General features: G+C 36.3%; 1 protein-coding gene across 2 annotated transcripts in view; it reads right to left on the bottom strand.

Annotated features, from left to right (window-relative positions):
- Ccser1 (coiled-coil serine rich protein 1) overlaps positions 1-16,796 on the bottom strand; it is a 1,322,544-nt gene that overhangs the window by 687,474 nt on the left and 618,274 nt on the right. For both annotated transcript variants that reach the window (XM_032906396.1, XM_032906397.1), the window contains exon 7: positions 6,570-6,644. In XM_032906396.1, the coding sequence (XP_032762287.1) occupies positions 6,570-6,644 (75 nt within the window). The remainder of the gene's footprint in view (positions 1-6,569; positions 6,645-16,796) is intronic.

Raw genomic sequence — 16,796 nt, forward strand, 5'->3', positions numbered from 1 at the left:
TCTGAATACCACACATGTGCTATAGCATGTCTCTCCCTCTACCCACAAAATACATAAATAAATGCAAAACTTTATAATCTATCTAGAGTTGATATAATTTTTTATCTTTTTCTACACAATGAAATTTGATATAATAAAGGGCAAAGTATGTGATTTATATTACATGTCAATAAATCCTGAGTCAAGGCTCTATAATCCTATAGTGGGGACACACATGTCCTTCCCTAATATTCTAGCAAGTTTTTCAGATGTGAATTTGTATTTCTATTCCTTTCATAGTTGAATGGAGTAGCTTTCTTTTACTTAGAGTTAACTGGGGGCCCAGGGCAGAGAAGAGTCAGACACAATGCTACTTGCAAAAATATTCTAAAGAGATATTTTTCTTCCAGTAGCCTTGCTGCTTTATGGACAGGGGAATAATCTCAGAAGAAAATGGAAGACTACATTAGGCAAAATGGAGACCTTAGGAAATGAAGAAAAGTAACCAGAGAACCTTGATCCATGAAGAAAGTGAGAAAATAGTCAACTGTAACTCTAACTCAGTGCTTGGGAAAGTGACTATACTTGTGAGAGAGTTTATACAGAGTGTTCACCAGTACCTCACAGGGGTCAGGAGTCCTGAGAGTATGGAGTGTGCGTGTACATTAGAGAAGGTGGCTTGGCTACCTTCAGAAGGGGAACCTGGACTTCAAGGAATGTATCTGTACCTCAGAGGAAGTGGCTGTATGGAAGGGGGTAGCTTGAGGTCCTGGAGAGTGTCTATCTCGTATGAAGTAGAGTATCAAAAAGGAGGTGTTTGTGTCTCATTGTAACTCTACTTCGAGTGGGTAGCTATATGTCAGAGAAAGTGTCTCCTCTGTATACTGTATGTTCTGTATAACCTACATCAAAGACACTCCAAGAAGCTGAAAATAACAAAGCAGAAATATATTTTTCAGTAAGGGTAATAAGTAAAGGTATATTTGATGGGAGTTGAGGGAATATATGTGATTCTTTAGTACTTTAGTACACTTTAGAAGTAGAGTACAAGTCTGATATGTTTATTACAGGACAAGAGTAAGAAACTATGATATTATAACATGAATTTAATATATAAAATCAACATAACTTTTGACAGCAAAGAGACAAAACTATAAACACCATGCCTCACTGAGGTACAAACAAATTTGTAAAGATCATGATTCATGATAATGAGGGTTTAGAAGTCCCACAGCTCCTCAACTGGCATACAGATAGGAAAGGAGGCTCTACATAGATTAAAGAGTGTTCTACTTAAATATGATAACAGACGCCCTACTTCTCTCTCACCAAGGCAAAAGGAACTTTCAAATCTCCCACAAATTCTATTGGTTGCTGTGATAGGAATCAGTTTTTTTTTTCAATCTGGATTATCCAATTCTCATGGAATAATCCAAAATTCTGAGGAAAAGGGAACTCATCCAATCCCCAAGCGTATAAAAGTGTTGCAGAATTTTCACTTCCTGATCCACTCTCCTCATAGGGAGTCTGGAATCTGTCTGTCTGTGTGCTTTGATGTGTAAGTTAGTGTGGGTGGGGGAGGAAGGAGAAAGAGGAGGGACAGAGAGAGAGAAACCTGATATAGACATATCATTACTTTGTCCGTCACTTTTATTTGCAAAGAAAGGCAGAATCCCAAGACTTTACAATTGTTTAAAGCAAGGTTGAATAAATTTTCAAAAACTATACTTATCTTTGGAATATTATCTAGCTTTTTTAAACATTAATTTACGATATCTTACCGTGGACCATTCCTAACAACAGTTAACTTCTCAGCAAACATATATGTTTAAAATAAAGACACATGAATAGCAGAGGGAGAGGGAAATGATACAAATATAGAACTCTTCTTAGAAATTCTCCAAGTAAATAAATGAGAAATAAACACACAGATATTAATAGGGCTGTAACTATTGGACATTTATACAATAATTTTCAATTTGTATTTTACATGCTATGTGTTAAAGCCAATTTAGTCAGAATGTCATTCTTAAGATATGTAAAGGAAATGCCACTATTGAAGCATAATTTAGCTGACAAAAGTCATCTTGTTTTACACCCAACGGTCCTAGTTTAATCCTAAGTAAGCATAGGTGACAGAAGGAGGTAACTTCTCTTGCTTATTTAACTACTTCCCAGCAGAAAAGAGAAAAGCAAACCCTCCATCAGTCCCAGGGCCTGTGTCTCCAGGCTCAGTGCCTTTGTTTACTGGATGTTACATATGTGATGATGGGTTTAGGTTCAGGGATCACTACCGTTTAGGAAGCTGGTGGTACGCCTGAATGTTAATGTGATTGGATTCACTGACATCTGGGCTGCTGGTAAAGCCTTTGGGTGTGCACATGAGGGCTCTGGCCTAGCCAATGTAAAACTGCAGATATAACAAGAGGGTGGCTCTGTAGAAGTAAAGCAGGGATTACTTAGATGAGTTGGCTGCTGATGGTGTAATTTTTTTAAGATTTATTTATTTAATGTATGAGTGCCTGCCTGTACACCTGCAAGCCAGACGAGGGCATCGAATCGCATTACAGATGCTCTTGAGCCACCGCATGCTTGTTGGAAATTGAACTCAGGACCTCTAGAAGGGCAGCCAATGCTCTTAACCTCTAAGTCTTCTCTCCAGCCCCTGAGGACACATTTTTAAAGGACATATCTTGTTCCTACCCACTTCCCAGGACTTCTCCCTGCTTCAGGGCAACAATAAATGAGTTACAGCAAGTTGTCTTCATGATGTTATGTCTCACCAGCTACAACAAGCTGAAGGATATGAAACCATGAGTGTATATACATTTCCTTTTCTTTAACTACTCCCTCAAATATTTGTCACTGAGACTGAAAACTGGAGAATGCAGTCCACAAGGTTCCCAGTTCTGAAAGCCGTATCGCTGACTGAATTGCTGCATTGCTTGTTTTCTCTCTCTTATTCCTGGTGAGTAATTAGGAAGTAAAAATATCAATTATTTCTATTAAATAAATATTACCATGTTTCTTAAATATATTTATGTGTGCTGCGTGTGTCTGGCTGTACATATAGGTATTTGCATGTGGAAAGAAGAAGATATTGATGGATACCATGCCTCAGGCAATATCTACCTATTTTGCTTTGAGAAAGGGTCTCTCATTACTCTACAAATGCTCACGCAAGCTAGGCTGATTATCTACTAATCCCCAAGACCACTCCTGTCTCAGCCTGCACCGTACAATATAAATCCATTGCACCACTCCAGACGTCTCTGGATTATTATTTATTTTTACTTTTTATTTACTTTACATCTCTATCAAAGCCCACTTTTGCTCCCCTCCCAGTCTACCCTTACAAATTTCTCCCTCTACTTTTCATCCTCTTCTTGAGGAGAAGGAAGGCCCCCATTGGGAACCATTCCACACAGGGGCATCTAGTCCTAGGAGGACTAGGCACATCTCCTTTTGAGGCCCAACAGGCAGTCCAAGTAGGGAAAAGGGGATCCAACAGAAGGTAACAGAGACTGAAGCTTCTCCCCCCCCCAACACCCTTCCCCACCTCCACTTGTTCAAACTACACATTTACTACAAGTATGTGGATTATTTTTAAAAAATAGGCTCTGAGACTAAATCCAGAGCAAACATTTTAGTGACTGTGTTCTTTCCTCAGTCTAATATCATGATTTTTTTAATTATTCTTTAATCTTTTTTATAGTCCATACTTTATCCCACTCCCATACCATTATCTGACTGGTTCACATCCCATATCTTCTCTACCACCCTCCCCATTTCCAAGAGGATGAACCCAACCCCACCCCTCACCCCACCAGACCTCCCCACCTTTGGGGCCTCAAGCCTTGAGGGTTAAGTACATCTTCTCTGAGTCTAGTCCTAGCAGTACTCTACTGTATATTTGTTAGTGGTCTCTCATCAGTTGGTGGCCTCCTGGTTGGTGCCTCAGTATCTGAAGGTCTCGGTTAGTTGAGACTGCTGGTCTTCCTATAGGGTCAACTTCCTCCTCAGCTTCTTCCACCTTTTCTCTAATTCAGCCACAGGGATCACCAGCTTTTTTCCATTGGTTAGAAATAAATATCTGCATCTGACTCTTGTTGGGTTTTTCGGAGGACAGTCATGATAGCCCCCCCCTTTTGTGAGCACACCATAGCATCAGTAATACTGTCAGGCCTTGGGGCCTTCCCTAGAGCTGGATCCCAATTGGGCCTGTCGCTAGAACTCCTTTTTGTTGGGTTCTTCTCAATTTTGTTCCTGCAGTTCTTTCAGACAGGAACAATTCTGGGTCAGAGTTTTTGATGTGAGATGGCTACCCTATCCCTCTACTTGATGCCCTTTCTACTGGAGGTAGGCTCTACAAGTTCCCTCTCTCTACTGCAGGGCTTTTCATCTAAAGTCCCTTTCTTTGAGTCCTGAGAGTCTCTTACTTCCCAGGTCTCTAGTACAATCTAGAGAATCCCCTGCCCCCACCTCCTACCTCCCAAGATTGCCTGTTTCTAATCTTTCTGTTGCATGATGTTTGCAGGTAAATGGATAGAACAAGAAAATATCATCCTGAGTGAGGTAACTCAGATCCAAAAGGCTGTGCATGGTATGTACTCACTAATAAGTAGATATTAGCCAAAACATAAAAATACCCAGGATACACAGAGCTCAAGAATGTTAATAAGCTGAAGGGCCCAAGTGAGGATGCCTTAATCCCACTTGGGAGGAAGAAGAAAGCAATCACAGGAGGGGGGAGAGAGGGAGGGACCTAGATTATAGGAAAGAGGACAGGGAGGAGAAGAGGGGAACATGGTATTGAGTGGGCATAATATCATGATTTTGAATAAAATTATAGATACATAGGAGCTATGATATCACGGTTTTCTTTTAATGATTATAAGAGTACTGTTCAAGATTTCTTTTTATTTTTGTTAACATAAGAATAATTAATATATTTATCATCTGTACAATATTAATTGTATAAGTGACATTTATACAGTGTAAATTGTATAAAATATATCAATTGTATAAAATGAGCTAATGTTAGAGTTTTACTGTATATTGAAACAATTAAATTTTAGATAATTTTAAGTTGTAATGAGATGGTTTTATAGTCATGAAAAGTTTTTGAAAACTATAAATCATATTTTTGAATGATAAGTAAAATGCTATGAACTATAAGTGCATTGGGTACTCAAAGCCAATGCTGCATATTTCAGTCTCTTGAAAGCCTTAATTGCTTTCAAGAACCACTTACACACATTAGCTCAAAAACAGTATTGATCTCTTATAACCAGTCAAATAGTCCAACAAAATAGTTGTACTTACATTAGTTTCATATCAGCATATTCTAGAATATAAACGATCATTTTAACCTTTGATAAAAACACATTCATTTTTAGCATTGTAATTTATCTATGTATTAAGAAGACAAAATGGTTTCTGGTGATGCTCTGAAAATTCAATTAAAAACTTTGTAAAGGTGGATTTTTCTATGACCTCTGTCCCACATAGTATGAAATAAATTCCAAATGATACTAAACTTTGACGCACAAGATATGGCCTCATTGTGTTAAACCATTTATACCCCAATAGATGTTTGCAGTAGTTACCAATACTTTGATACATAAATGAGGTTTTCATAATTTTACTACATCTTCACTAATCACGAACTAACTCAGGTATGGATAGGACCTAAAGATCCTTAGTGAACTGCATTCTAGAAGGGTTACCTCAGTGATACAATATGGTGATGAAGAGAAGCCCTAGCTATCACTGGGTAATATATCACAGCATAGATGTAGTATGGGCTGTACTAACATAAATCCTTGTATGAAAAAGTAAAAAACAATAACAATTTTATGTATAACTATCATGAACATCCTAATGGACACTCTGAGTTTTAAGCAAACCACAGAAACCTTTAAAATTAAGAACACTATCTTAATATTCTATTTTTTTCATCCAGACTACTATAGATTGCTTTTTACAATAACAATATCAATGACTACATTCTTAGTACAGTTCATTTTCATGCTATAGTTAAAAGCCCTAAACCTAGTAGACAAGTAAATTTCCCTAATTGTAGCATAGACCTTCAGTTTGGAGAATGTATTTAGGGGAGTGAATTTGTATTTATTATTTTATAACAATTGCATCATTGAGTAGTGTTGCTAAGGAAAGGTAAGTAGAATAAATACTGCAAATTCTTTCATGTAAATCAACATATGATGTAAAAATCTCTACATACAGACCAAAATGTTACAACACAGCTCCCATGTCATACATGATGGGGACAGTTGCTCCATGAATATTCCAACCTTCAGCCTTTAGATAGTAATAAAACAATGAAGCAAAACAATACTTCAAATAGTGCATCTTAAGAAGAATGAGATCTCTAGGATGTTACCGCCCTAATCTTAGCACTAAAGGGGCTGAAATGTTACTCCATGGATATCAAAGTAAGACAAAAGGCAACCAACCAGGTAGCATGAATAAATCAGCTTGCCTCAAATATGTGGATAACTATAAGTATACAATGCTTGTTACATTTAAAATACTGAAAAACGTTTTGGGGTGTGATTATGTTTTACCTTGAAGGGCAGTGGCTCTTCGGTGAGAGGACTGATGGGAAGTGAGGTGGTACTACTGGAAGGGCTCACATCACTCTGCAAAGAAAAGACCCGTATGTTAAAAACTCCATGTTACAATCCATTTCCAACATTCCTAATCCCAAACCTAAATGTCTTGCTAAAGTATACAAGTAAATATGTATGAAGGAAAATTTAATTTGGATTTGAGGAAAATAATATGGAAATTAAACAATATTCGACTTGTATATTTTAATTAAATATAATGGCCACCTTTTCTGTCAGGTAATCTGCAACATTTTTACTTAATTTGTAGATTTACCTCTTCTCTGAAGATAAAACTATAATAAATCATTATGATGTTATAACAATAGCTTTCTATTTGTTATTTAACCATGAATTGCATTTTTGTCCTTTTGTAGATATTTAAATTATTGTATTTACTTTAAGTACATTATAGAAAACACATAAATTTAATACAATTGAAGCTACAGAAGTAGAATTTTTAGACTGCCTTTTCTAGCCCCTGATATTCACAGAATTTCTTTTATTTGGCATCTTTTATTAAATATAGTATTGTATTAAATATTTGAGAGTTTCAAGCATATACATACTGTACTTTGATCACGTTTGCCACCCACATTCCCCACTAACATTCCAAGTTCACCGCCACTCTCCCTACATGCATGTCTTTTAACTTTTTTATTTCTTTTTATAAAGCATGGGATCACACCTGCACTCCTAATATATTTAAGGGTGATGGGACATCCATTGAAGTATGTGCAACCTACCAGGGGCCAAAGTCATAAAAAATTGTCTCAAAATCTCCAAGTTGCCATCAAATACCATTAGCGCCTCAGGTATGGGTGGGACCTTATGAGTCCCTTGCTAGATTGTTGGCAATCTTGACCTTGTACAGGGAACCACAGCTACTTTGATCCATGAATGTAGTGGCTTGGCTTTATCATCTTCAGGAGATGCTGTTTGACCCTGGGTTTCCCCAACCTCTGGCTTTATAGTTTTTTCGCCTCTTCTATAATTATCTATGGGTCTTGAAAAGGGGAAGAGTACAAAATTCCATTTTTGGCTGAGCACACTACTGATACACTCACACTCGCTTCATTTTGACTAATTATATTTCTACTTTAACCTATTTTCACTGTTCAGTGAAAAACCTGTCATGATTGAAGGACACACAATTCTCAATGGAGATATGAGAATAAGAATTTAGAGTTCAGCTTATTATTATGTCTGTTTAGCAAAATCATAGAAGTAGGTTCACCCCTGGGTCTATTAGCTCATGACATACATTCTTCGGCAGCTATGCAATATTACTCATGAGTTTCCACACCCATAGCAGAGCTTAAACTTAACTGGAAAGTAATTGGTTACCCATATAACATTGTGCCACTATTGCATACGTGAGCATGTCTTGTCAGCATGATCATTACTACAGATTGAGGGGTTTACTTGTAGGTAAGACTGTTGATGACTAGTTTTCTCTAGCGGCCTGAATAGCACCTTTTAATGCTAAGACAGCTAGCTAGCAGAGAGGAAGCTTCCTAGCCAGTATCAGCTTTAGATCCCCAAGTCCTATGACTGAAGTGTAAGGTATTTTCAATAAAACAATATTATCATTAAGTTTTGTTGGAGAACCTGCATTATATGGAGGGTCTTGGGACATTTCTAAATAACAATAGAGAGGGAGGGATCTCACAGGTGGCACTAGGCATTTTACTTGTCAATCTAGGACTTAGTCCCATTATAGGTTTGCTTCAATTAACCCTTTAATAGGTTTATATAGATATATAAACATATTTATATATAAATCTTACAAAATTACAGGTATCTAGTTTGCTTTTACAAACATTTCTAGTGCTAGTTATTTCTTCTGAGAACCATATTTATTACCATCACACCTACCCACACTCAATGCCAAAGACTTTATTGATAAATCTGCTGTTTCTGAAAGTGAAAATGAATTGGAAGACAGGTCAGCCTATTCCAGTGGTGCTTTTAATTTGGAGAAGGAGGTCAGAAAAGAATTATCCTTCAATAGAGGAAAAAATAGGGAGTCTATATATCAGGCATTGACTGGAATTGGGGCACATTTGGACCCTAAGGCACAATTAAGAATATTAAAAGAAAATGTGGTGATTATCTCAAACCTTTGTACTACTGCCTGGAGGAAGCTACTCTCTTTTGCTTTGGTAGACATCCACCAGCGCAGAGAGCAGCCTTACACTGACTTTGTGGCTTGTCCAATGGGTGCAATCACAAAAATAAGTCCTAATGAAAAGATGGCAAATATATCGTTGGGACAATTATCTTATAAAAATGCCAATAAAACCTGCAGAGACCTGCTTAGGTCTGCAAGACATTCTGGAAATATTACAAATTCTGTCTGCCCTGTGGTGACTTAGACTCACTCCACATGCAACATCTAAAGTGACATTAAGAGCCTGATACCCTCTGGGCTGTGTCCCTCCCATGATGTAACCACATTTTCTCAGGAGCGATTGCCCTTCTCAGCCAGATTTATTTATAGAGGCCTTACATAGAGTTTCCTTGCCTCACAAGAAATCTAAAAGATTAGTTACTGCCTTGATATTAGGGATCATAGCTTTAATAGGAGTGGTTTCTAGTTTTGTCTTATCCAGTATATCCTTAAATAAATTCACATAGCAAACCATATAGATCAGTTATCCAAATATGTATAAATAGCACAAATGATCCAGGAGACTATTGACAGAGGACACCAAGATAGGCTTAATGCTTTGGAAGGTGCAGTTTTAGTTATGGGAAAGATCAGGCTCTCAGTGCAATGCCATTTATTATTCACTATTGGATCTGCAAAACTCCCCTGTAGTATAATACCCCTCAGCACGACTGATATAAAATTTAGTCTTATTTAAAGGGACTTTGGAATAATTCTAAGTTGTCTTTGGATATGAATTCCCTGCATCATAAAATCGTGCATGTTAGTAACTGTAGAGTGGGATCTACTTCTATTGACGAAGTGTCTGTATCTTTTTCTTTTGCCATTCATGAATGCACTCTTTAGTCTCCATGGACGAATTTGCTGATAAAATAATTGCAGTTGGTTTATTCATATTGGTTTTGCTTCTCCTTTAAGTCTGCATCAATCAAGTCAAGAACTCAGTAACTGTACTCAGAGTCAATGTTTCTACTCTGAAATTGAAACCAGAATGACATGGTTCCAGACCCTGGAACACACCCAGCAAGGCATGGCCCTCCATCAAAGGTCATGTTGCTGTGGTTTCTCCTTTGTACAATAATGTACAAAATTCCATGTTCCTCCTTTGAGGAATGTCCTTTCTGCCAAGGTTAATGACTACATGATAATCACAGCATGAGTCTGAGTCTGGGAGGTGAGTGTATATCTAATGATACAGTAAAATGATAGAGCACTATGACCTTTAGGACAGTCCTTAAGGGTTAAGGCTGTAAGTAAGAATACTGAAAACATGAGTTTTTATATATATATATATATATATATATATATATATATATATATATCTGTGTGTGTCCAATTATATATATATATATATATATATATGTAATTTTTCTTAACCACACAAAATATAAGGATGCAATATTAATTGTACAATGCTCTTCACAGATTTACAGGAACAAAGGCAGCTGCATTATGGGCTAGCTTATCAGAAAGCTATAAAGGAATGAGGTAAAAAGATTCACGGAGTGGTGATTGCAGCAGAAGATACCAACCACACTTCATTTGTTTGTTTATGCATACAATGGCATGCAAGCAGATTCTTGAGTTGAAGGTCAGTCAAGAGCAGAGGAAAGGTTACAGGGTGGGATCCCACACAGCTATTTACTGTCTGTGCTAATACTTGCTGTCTTTTTATAAGAATCAAGAGGCTGGGTTCAAGTGATGCTGATTCTATTATGGGATCAAGGGAGCCTGGGGTAATGCCTTAGTGATATGAAAATAAGATTAGACTTTTGATCTGCAAGAGATGAGCTGTCCAAAGAGTTTCTAGACTAGAAAGAAAAAGGTATCTCCAGCAGAATGCAAGTATATGTGAGCATGCACATGCACACATGGACACACACACACAGACACACAGACACACAGACACACACACACACACACACACACAGAGAGAGAGAGACAGAGAGAGAGAGACAGAGAGAGACAGAGAGAGACAGAGAGAGAGAGAGACAGAGACAGAGATCTGAAAAGCTGTTTTGCATAGAGCAGAGGCCATAAGCTTGTATCCCATAATTCGACTTTGAGTTATTTGCTTCATTGCTTACCCCTTCCTCAAAAGCCCTTTTCAAGCTGGTCCTTGCCATTTTTCCAACAATCTCTTCATTTAAATCGCCCTCCCCATTATTCTCCTTCCATGTATAAAATTACCTGTAGTCGACTAGATTTCCCCTATACTATTTTTCCCCTTTCCTACCCATGGCTCTTTTATAGTTCCCTCCAAAATTTAACTAAACAATGATACAAAACAGGAGCACGAGTGGAATGTTTTGATGTTATCATAATCATTCCTAAATATAATTAAATAAATGTCCTTGAACTAATTGCATTTTTAAAAGACATATGAGTGAGGAGTCACTATCAATTCACTTTGCTAAAAGCAAGAACAAGATATAGATAAAGGCAGTAACAGAAAATGTGTCAATATATTCTTAGTACATTTTCTCAGAGAAACTCTTCCTAAGTAAAGTAAGCAAATAAAATGCAAAAAGGCCTGCCTGCTTTCTCTTGGTAAGAGACTGACCAATAGCAACATGGGGAAGGGAAATGTTTATTTGGCTTACAGGTTACAGTCCATCATGAGAAATGCTAAGGCAGGAACTGCAGGGAAAAAAATATGCAGTCTGTGGGGAGCACATTGGGAGTTAACCTTTGCTGACTTCTTGATTGTGATCAATCATGAATGAGTCTGCCAACATTTGTCTTTGTTTTTAGTTAAGATATATCCTGCCAAATTCCTCCTCTTATGCAAATGTCTTTGAGAGACTGTTCAAGCTTGAAGGAAAAGGGCTTAGTCAAACATAGATACTAATACCACAAACTTGCTATATAAGCATTTGTGGTCATCGTTGAACTTCTTGGACTGGTCAGGAAGCTTTGTGTTGCTTGCTTTTAAAAGACAATGAGAAAACACACCGGCTGATGGCATGGTATTGACCAGCAGCCCTCCCATATCTGTCTCTCGCATCTTCTTTCTGCCTTTCCTATAATCATCCTCACCCTCCATATTGTAGTTTATATGTTGACTGAACAGCAGGCTCTGACAAGAGGGCAAGGCCATGGAGGAATGAATGCTGCTTAGAGGTTTGCTTCCTCTGGCTTACTCAACTCCCATTTCTTTTGTAGCCTAGGCACATTTGTGCAGAGATTGTACTATTCACAGTGTGGTCCATCTTCTACATCAATTTCCCATTGAGTAAATGCTCCACAGACATAGTCACAGGCCATTCTGTCTGAGGTAATTCATCCAGGCAGGTCATATCGAAATGCAAGATTACTATGACACCTACATTTCTCAATTTGATTTTCAAATACAGATATAAAAAATGCAGAGAAAATTATAATAAAGAATAAAGTAAAAAATGAATTAACATTTGATGGACAATAATGGCTTTAGTTCATAGATACCAATATTCCAAAGAATGGTAGATGCATCACCTTCTTAGACTTTCTATTTAAAGGCATTTTAATTCACTTATAATGTAGTGGGCACACTGTAAAGATGGATTAAAATTATATTTCTTCTGATTTTTTTTTAGTCTAAAACCCAAGGAAAAGAAGTATAAATGCCAATTGAGACTTTACCATCACATTATGTAATGTACCCTGCACTTAGTAAGTAAAATGACTCAGAAGGACTTTACATTAAAAGTAAACAACACATATAAAAGTTGGGAAAATATCAGTTAGTGGCTATTGCTAATTTCTAATTTTATTCAAATCTGCTAAGCTACTTATCAATCAAAATCCAGGAAATAACAATTTCAACATCATCTGACTATAGGAAACTGCAGGGAATAGTATGAATTACAAGTCTTTCAGATTCTATTCTAGGATAGAAAAAGTTTCTTCTACTATCCAATTCGCTTCACAATTCTAACATGAGAAATGAGTAAGAATTTTACAGAATTTGATTTTAAAATATTGTGAAAATGTGACTCTATGCTGCAAAACAGCTTGTAGAAACTTGAATTTCTGATATTGTCTTGGAGCATCTGTACTTGTAAAGTGTCATGCCCCTAGAAATAGCTGTGAGAATAGAAATGTCTGGATCATATACCATGCATATAGGTTTTTGCTCCCATATGACAGTGAACTGAGAATCAAGCCCTGTAGCAGACTATTTTCAAGGAATGAAGGCTTCCCGATTTTCCCTTATTTAAGTGTTTAAAATGCTCAACTCTAAGATGGTGGCTTAGAGCTTTGCCTCAGTGTCACTAGAATTGACATTCTAGTGGAAGCTTTGTTCTGGCTTAACTATAAACTCAACTCATATTGTGATACTTTAGTTCTGTTACTCTTAGAGAATTTTGACATAACTGTTTGAAGCAAGGAAACAATTTTATATGAAATCATCTGATGAACTATACTCAAATCTGAACCTGTAAAAAAAGCAAAATATAATAAAGTCAAAGAATAGTATTTTCATTTTTACTTTACTGTTTATGCAACTCTTTTCCGTGACTTGCAATTCACATATTATCTCAGCATGTTTACTTTTCTAAATAAAATTTCAACAAAATCTCTGGAGACAAGTGTTATCAATACTTCAAATCTTAATTAACTTGCCCTTTTATTCAAACAGTATAATATTAACACAATTGCTTAGCATGACACAACTTCACAAAATTCAAAGACACTTATATTGCCTTTTACGTTTTTGAAAGGTTACAGCATATATTAACTCACATTGTTGTTATAAAAATAGTTTGTTAGAATTAGGGTTTCATATGCTTTGGTTGTATTTTAGACTTTGGAAATAGCTTAGGAATTCCATGGAAACATGCAGATGGTATACTCCCAGAGAAGCAAATATCCCCAGCTACTGGGTATCCTTTGTTTCATGCAATATCCTCACCAGAGACAGCTCTAGAAGTGATTATAAGAGGCCTGCCCTAATTTTAACAGATATCTTTTACTTACATGTCTAATTCTAATAGATAACTCTCTTTCCAACACCAAAGTAAGCTCGTAATAATTTTTTTTTCTGCCTTTAGATTATTTCATGGAAGTTTGGTCTCCCCTTTCTATTTCTGCCTTGCGTTCTTTCTTTTTCTACATACTGAGTCTAATGTCATATGGGACATTAGTACTTAGTGATGTTAATGCCATTGTGTTTAATAACTGCAAGTTGACTGGTGTTCCTTAATGAATTTGTAGACATTCTGGCCAATAGTAACTTTTACTCATGGATTCTGCCCGAGGGACTTTAGACTACTCAGTTAATATGGCTTTTACAATACAGTTCCCTAAATCATGGTGTGGATATGTACAACCTGTTGTTACTCATGGTCCTCAGTGTCTGATGCTTTGGGGAAGTAGTAAATACTTTCATAGGTGTATCCTAGTTAGAATGTTCCAGTCACATAGGGCCACACCCTTGGATTAAGTGCTGTGGCCTGGCTCCTGTTCCTTGTTTCTTTTACTCCCCACCCTCTAAGGAGAGAACTCTGTTCCATACAGTATATTTCCACCACTATATACTGATGGGAGTTGAAAACTCCCAGAGTGAACCCACTAAACTTTTGTCTTCTTAAGTTGATTGACATAGATATTTTGTAACAAGAGAAGCATGTACTAATTTGTAAATCTCTTAGTGCAAATTTTTAAACGTTTTATGTGAGCTTGACAATATAATCACATGTATAACCATCAGGAAATTCAAACCACAGAGCATTTTTAGCACTTCTTGTTTTTTGTGAACTTGTGTATCTGCCTAGGAAACACTGTTACTCTTGGCTTACATATTGCTCTATCCTGTGTCACATACATTTCGAGGAAAGACTTTACTTAGTTTTTTGTCCCATATCTCCCTTTTTAAAAACAACATATTGAAGAGAAGTACGTTTTTCCACTCTGTTTGTCTTTCTCAGTTACTTCTTAAGGTCCATAAGTTTCCTGTTGCAGGTTAAAAATCTTATTTTAATTGAAGTTCACAAAAATTATAGTCTCTTTTCTTTTTTTTTATTTTACTGACTTTTCATTTCCAAAAATTATGGCCAGGTAGTAGTAAATACAGGAAACACTTCTTGACATGAGGGTTTTTTTTTTTTTGTCTTTCCATGTATACTGAAGAAAATATGACCTCAAAATTTGTATTACACAAATTCTAGCCCAAGGTTTTCACATTAATTTGTATTTTAACTAGTATTCTTAAATGGTATATTCAGTTTTCCTCATCATATTTCTTAATCCTACTTTATCTCCAACAACTGAAATAATGAATGTAGTGACAGTTTATGATTGTATTAAAGTAGGGAAGAGCCTTTAGCTAAACTTTTAAAATATTTTTAACACAGAGAAACACCTCCTTATTTTGGAAACTCCTGAACAGATAGACATTTTGCAGAAGGGAAAGTCTGAAGTAGGCAGAAACAGGAGGGAGACAGAGGTTACAGGAGAAGCAATATGTCTATCTCACAGACCGGGCCTTTTGCACTGACATATTCACATTTAATAAAAGGCATACAAAACAGAAAACGATACCTTAGGTAAAGTTGTAAGAGACAGCTAGGAAATATTATTCACTTCTTTAGTGTTTTTTTTATACAATAAAATCTAATTTAAGCACTCATAGTTGGGTTTTTTTTGTTTTTATTTCAAATACAGTTTGGTATATTGAAAGTCCATTCCCTTACACACAGAGCAGATATCAACAGGTTTAAATGAAAGCACATGATTACGGAAAAACAATGAGAACAAACTTATTATACCTTCTTCTGGATCATGAGGCAGATTCTATATGTGCACAGAAGATGTACAAGGCCAGACAATGTATCAAACTACTTTGGACTCCAAAGACAACTCACTGGGTGAGAGAGCGTGTCTCTGAATGTCATGGTGTGATAGTCAGCCATATTGGGAAGAAAAGGCAACTATGCATGTGCTGTGTGTATATGTTCAACTAAAGCTTGTTTAAACAAAACAAAACCTAAAAGAAATAAACAAAACCAAGCTGGGCATGGTAACGTACAACTAGAACCCCAGTTTTATGGAGCTGAGGCAGGAGAATTATAAATTGAAAACCAGCCTAAGCTATTTGGAGAGATTTCTAAATGCATAACAACACAAAAATGTAAAATATTTGCTTTGCAGATCCTAGTCTATGGTCACCCCAAATGAACCATGAGCATTAAAGAAGTTTTTTTCCTAAAATATTTTTCCAATTTTAATATCAGAAAATGCATTGTGAAATGGTATGTCCTGTTTTCTGAGAGTTAAAATGTTTGTCCAGAAATGTAGCTCTGTTCAACTGTACTGCCTACTTGATATTAGGTAAAAGAAAGTAGATTTTGACTTCCCTATGTGACTAGAAAAAACACATGGTTAACTAAACAAAAAGCCATGCTGAATTTTGAGAATCACGGCATTTAATCTTGAGCATAAACATGAGCTCAATTTAATAGCGCTGAGAAACACAATGTCCTTCTATTCAACAGTAATATCTTTTAGCTGATACACACGTGACTATTTCTTGATCCTATCAACATAGAAAGTGTAGTATTTATCAATCAGCTATTTGTATAAAACAATATAAAAGTTTATATTAATTCTAGTTGAAATATTCTTATTCTTCAAACAAAGAAGGTACTTTTGCCTCACTCTAAATAAGGCTGCTTTGAAAGTATTATTAACATGTTCCTAATATCAAAAAATTTCTAAATTTTGGTTTGTTTTATTAAATGAACAAGGGCTTCCTAGAGAAACTAGTAACTTGGTCAGGATATGGCATGGACTGCATAAGAAGCTTCTAGAAATGTTTCTTTTAGAAAGTAAGGCAGTACTCATAAAACAGAATGGTCAGAGCAAAACAAAGAGAAACATAGTCAACATGACTCCCAAAGGGCAAAAATGAAGCAAACTGAATGATAAGTAACACAATGTTGGCATATAATTCAAAATCATTCAACTATCATTATACACAGAATAAGTAAATGACCAAATATCTAAATGGGAAAGAAAAAACAGATGCT

The sequence above is a fragment of the Rattus rattus genome, chromosome 6 (genome assembly GCF_011064425.1).
Source record: "Rattus rattus isolate New Zealand chromosome 6, Rrattus_CSIRO_v1, whole genome shotgun sequence".
Taxonomy (NCBI): Eukaryota; Metazoa; Chordata; class Mammalia; order Rodentia; family Muridae; genus Rattus; species Rattus rattus.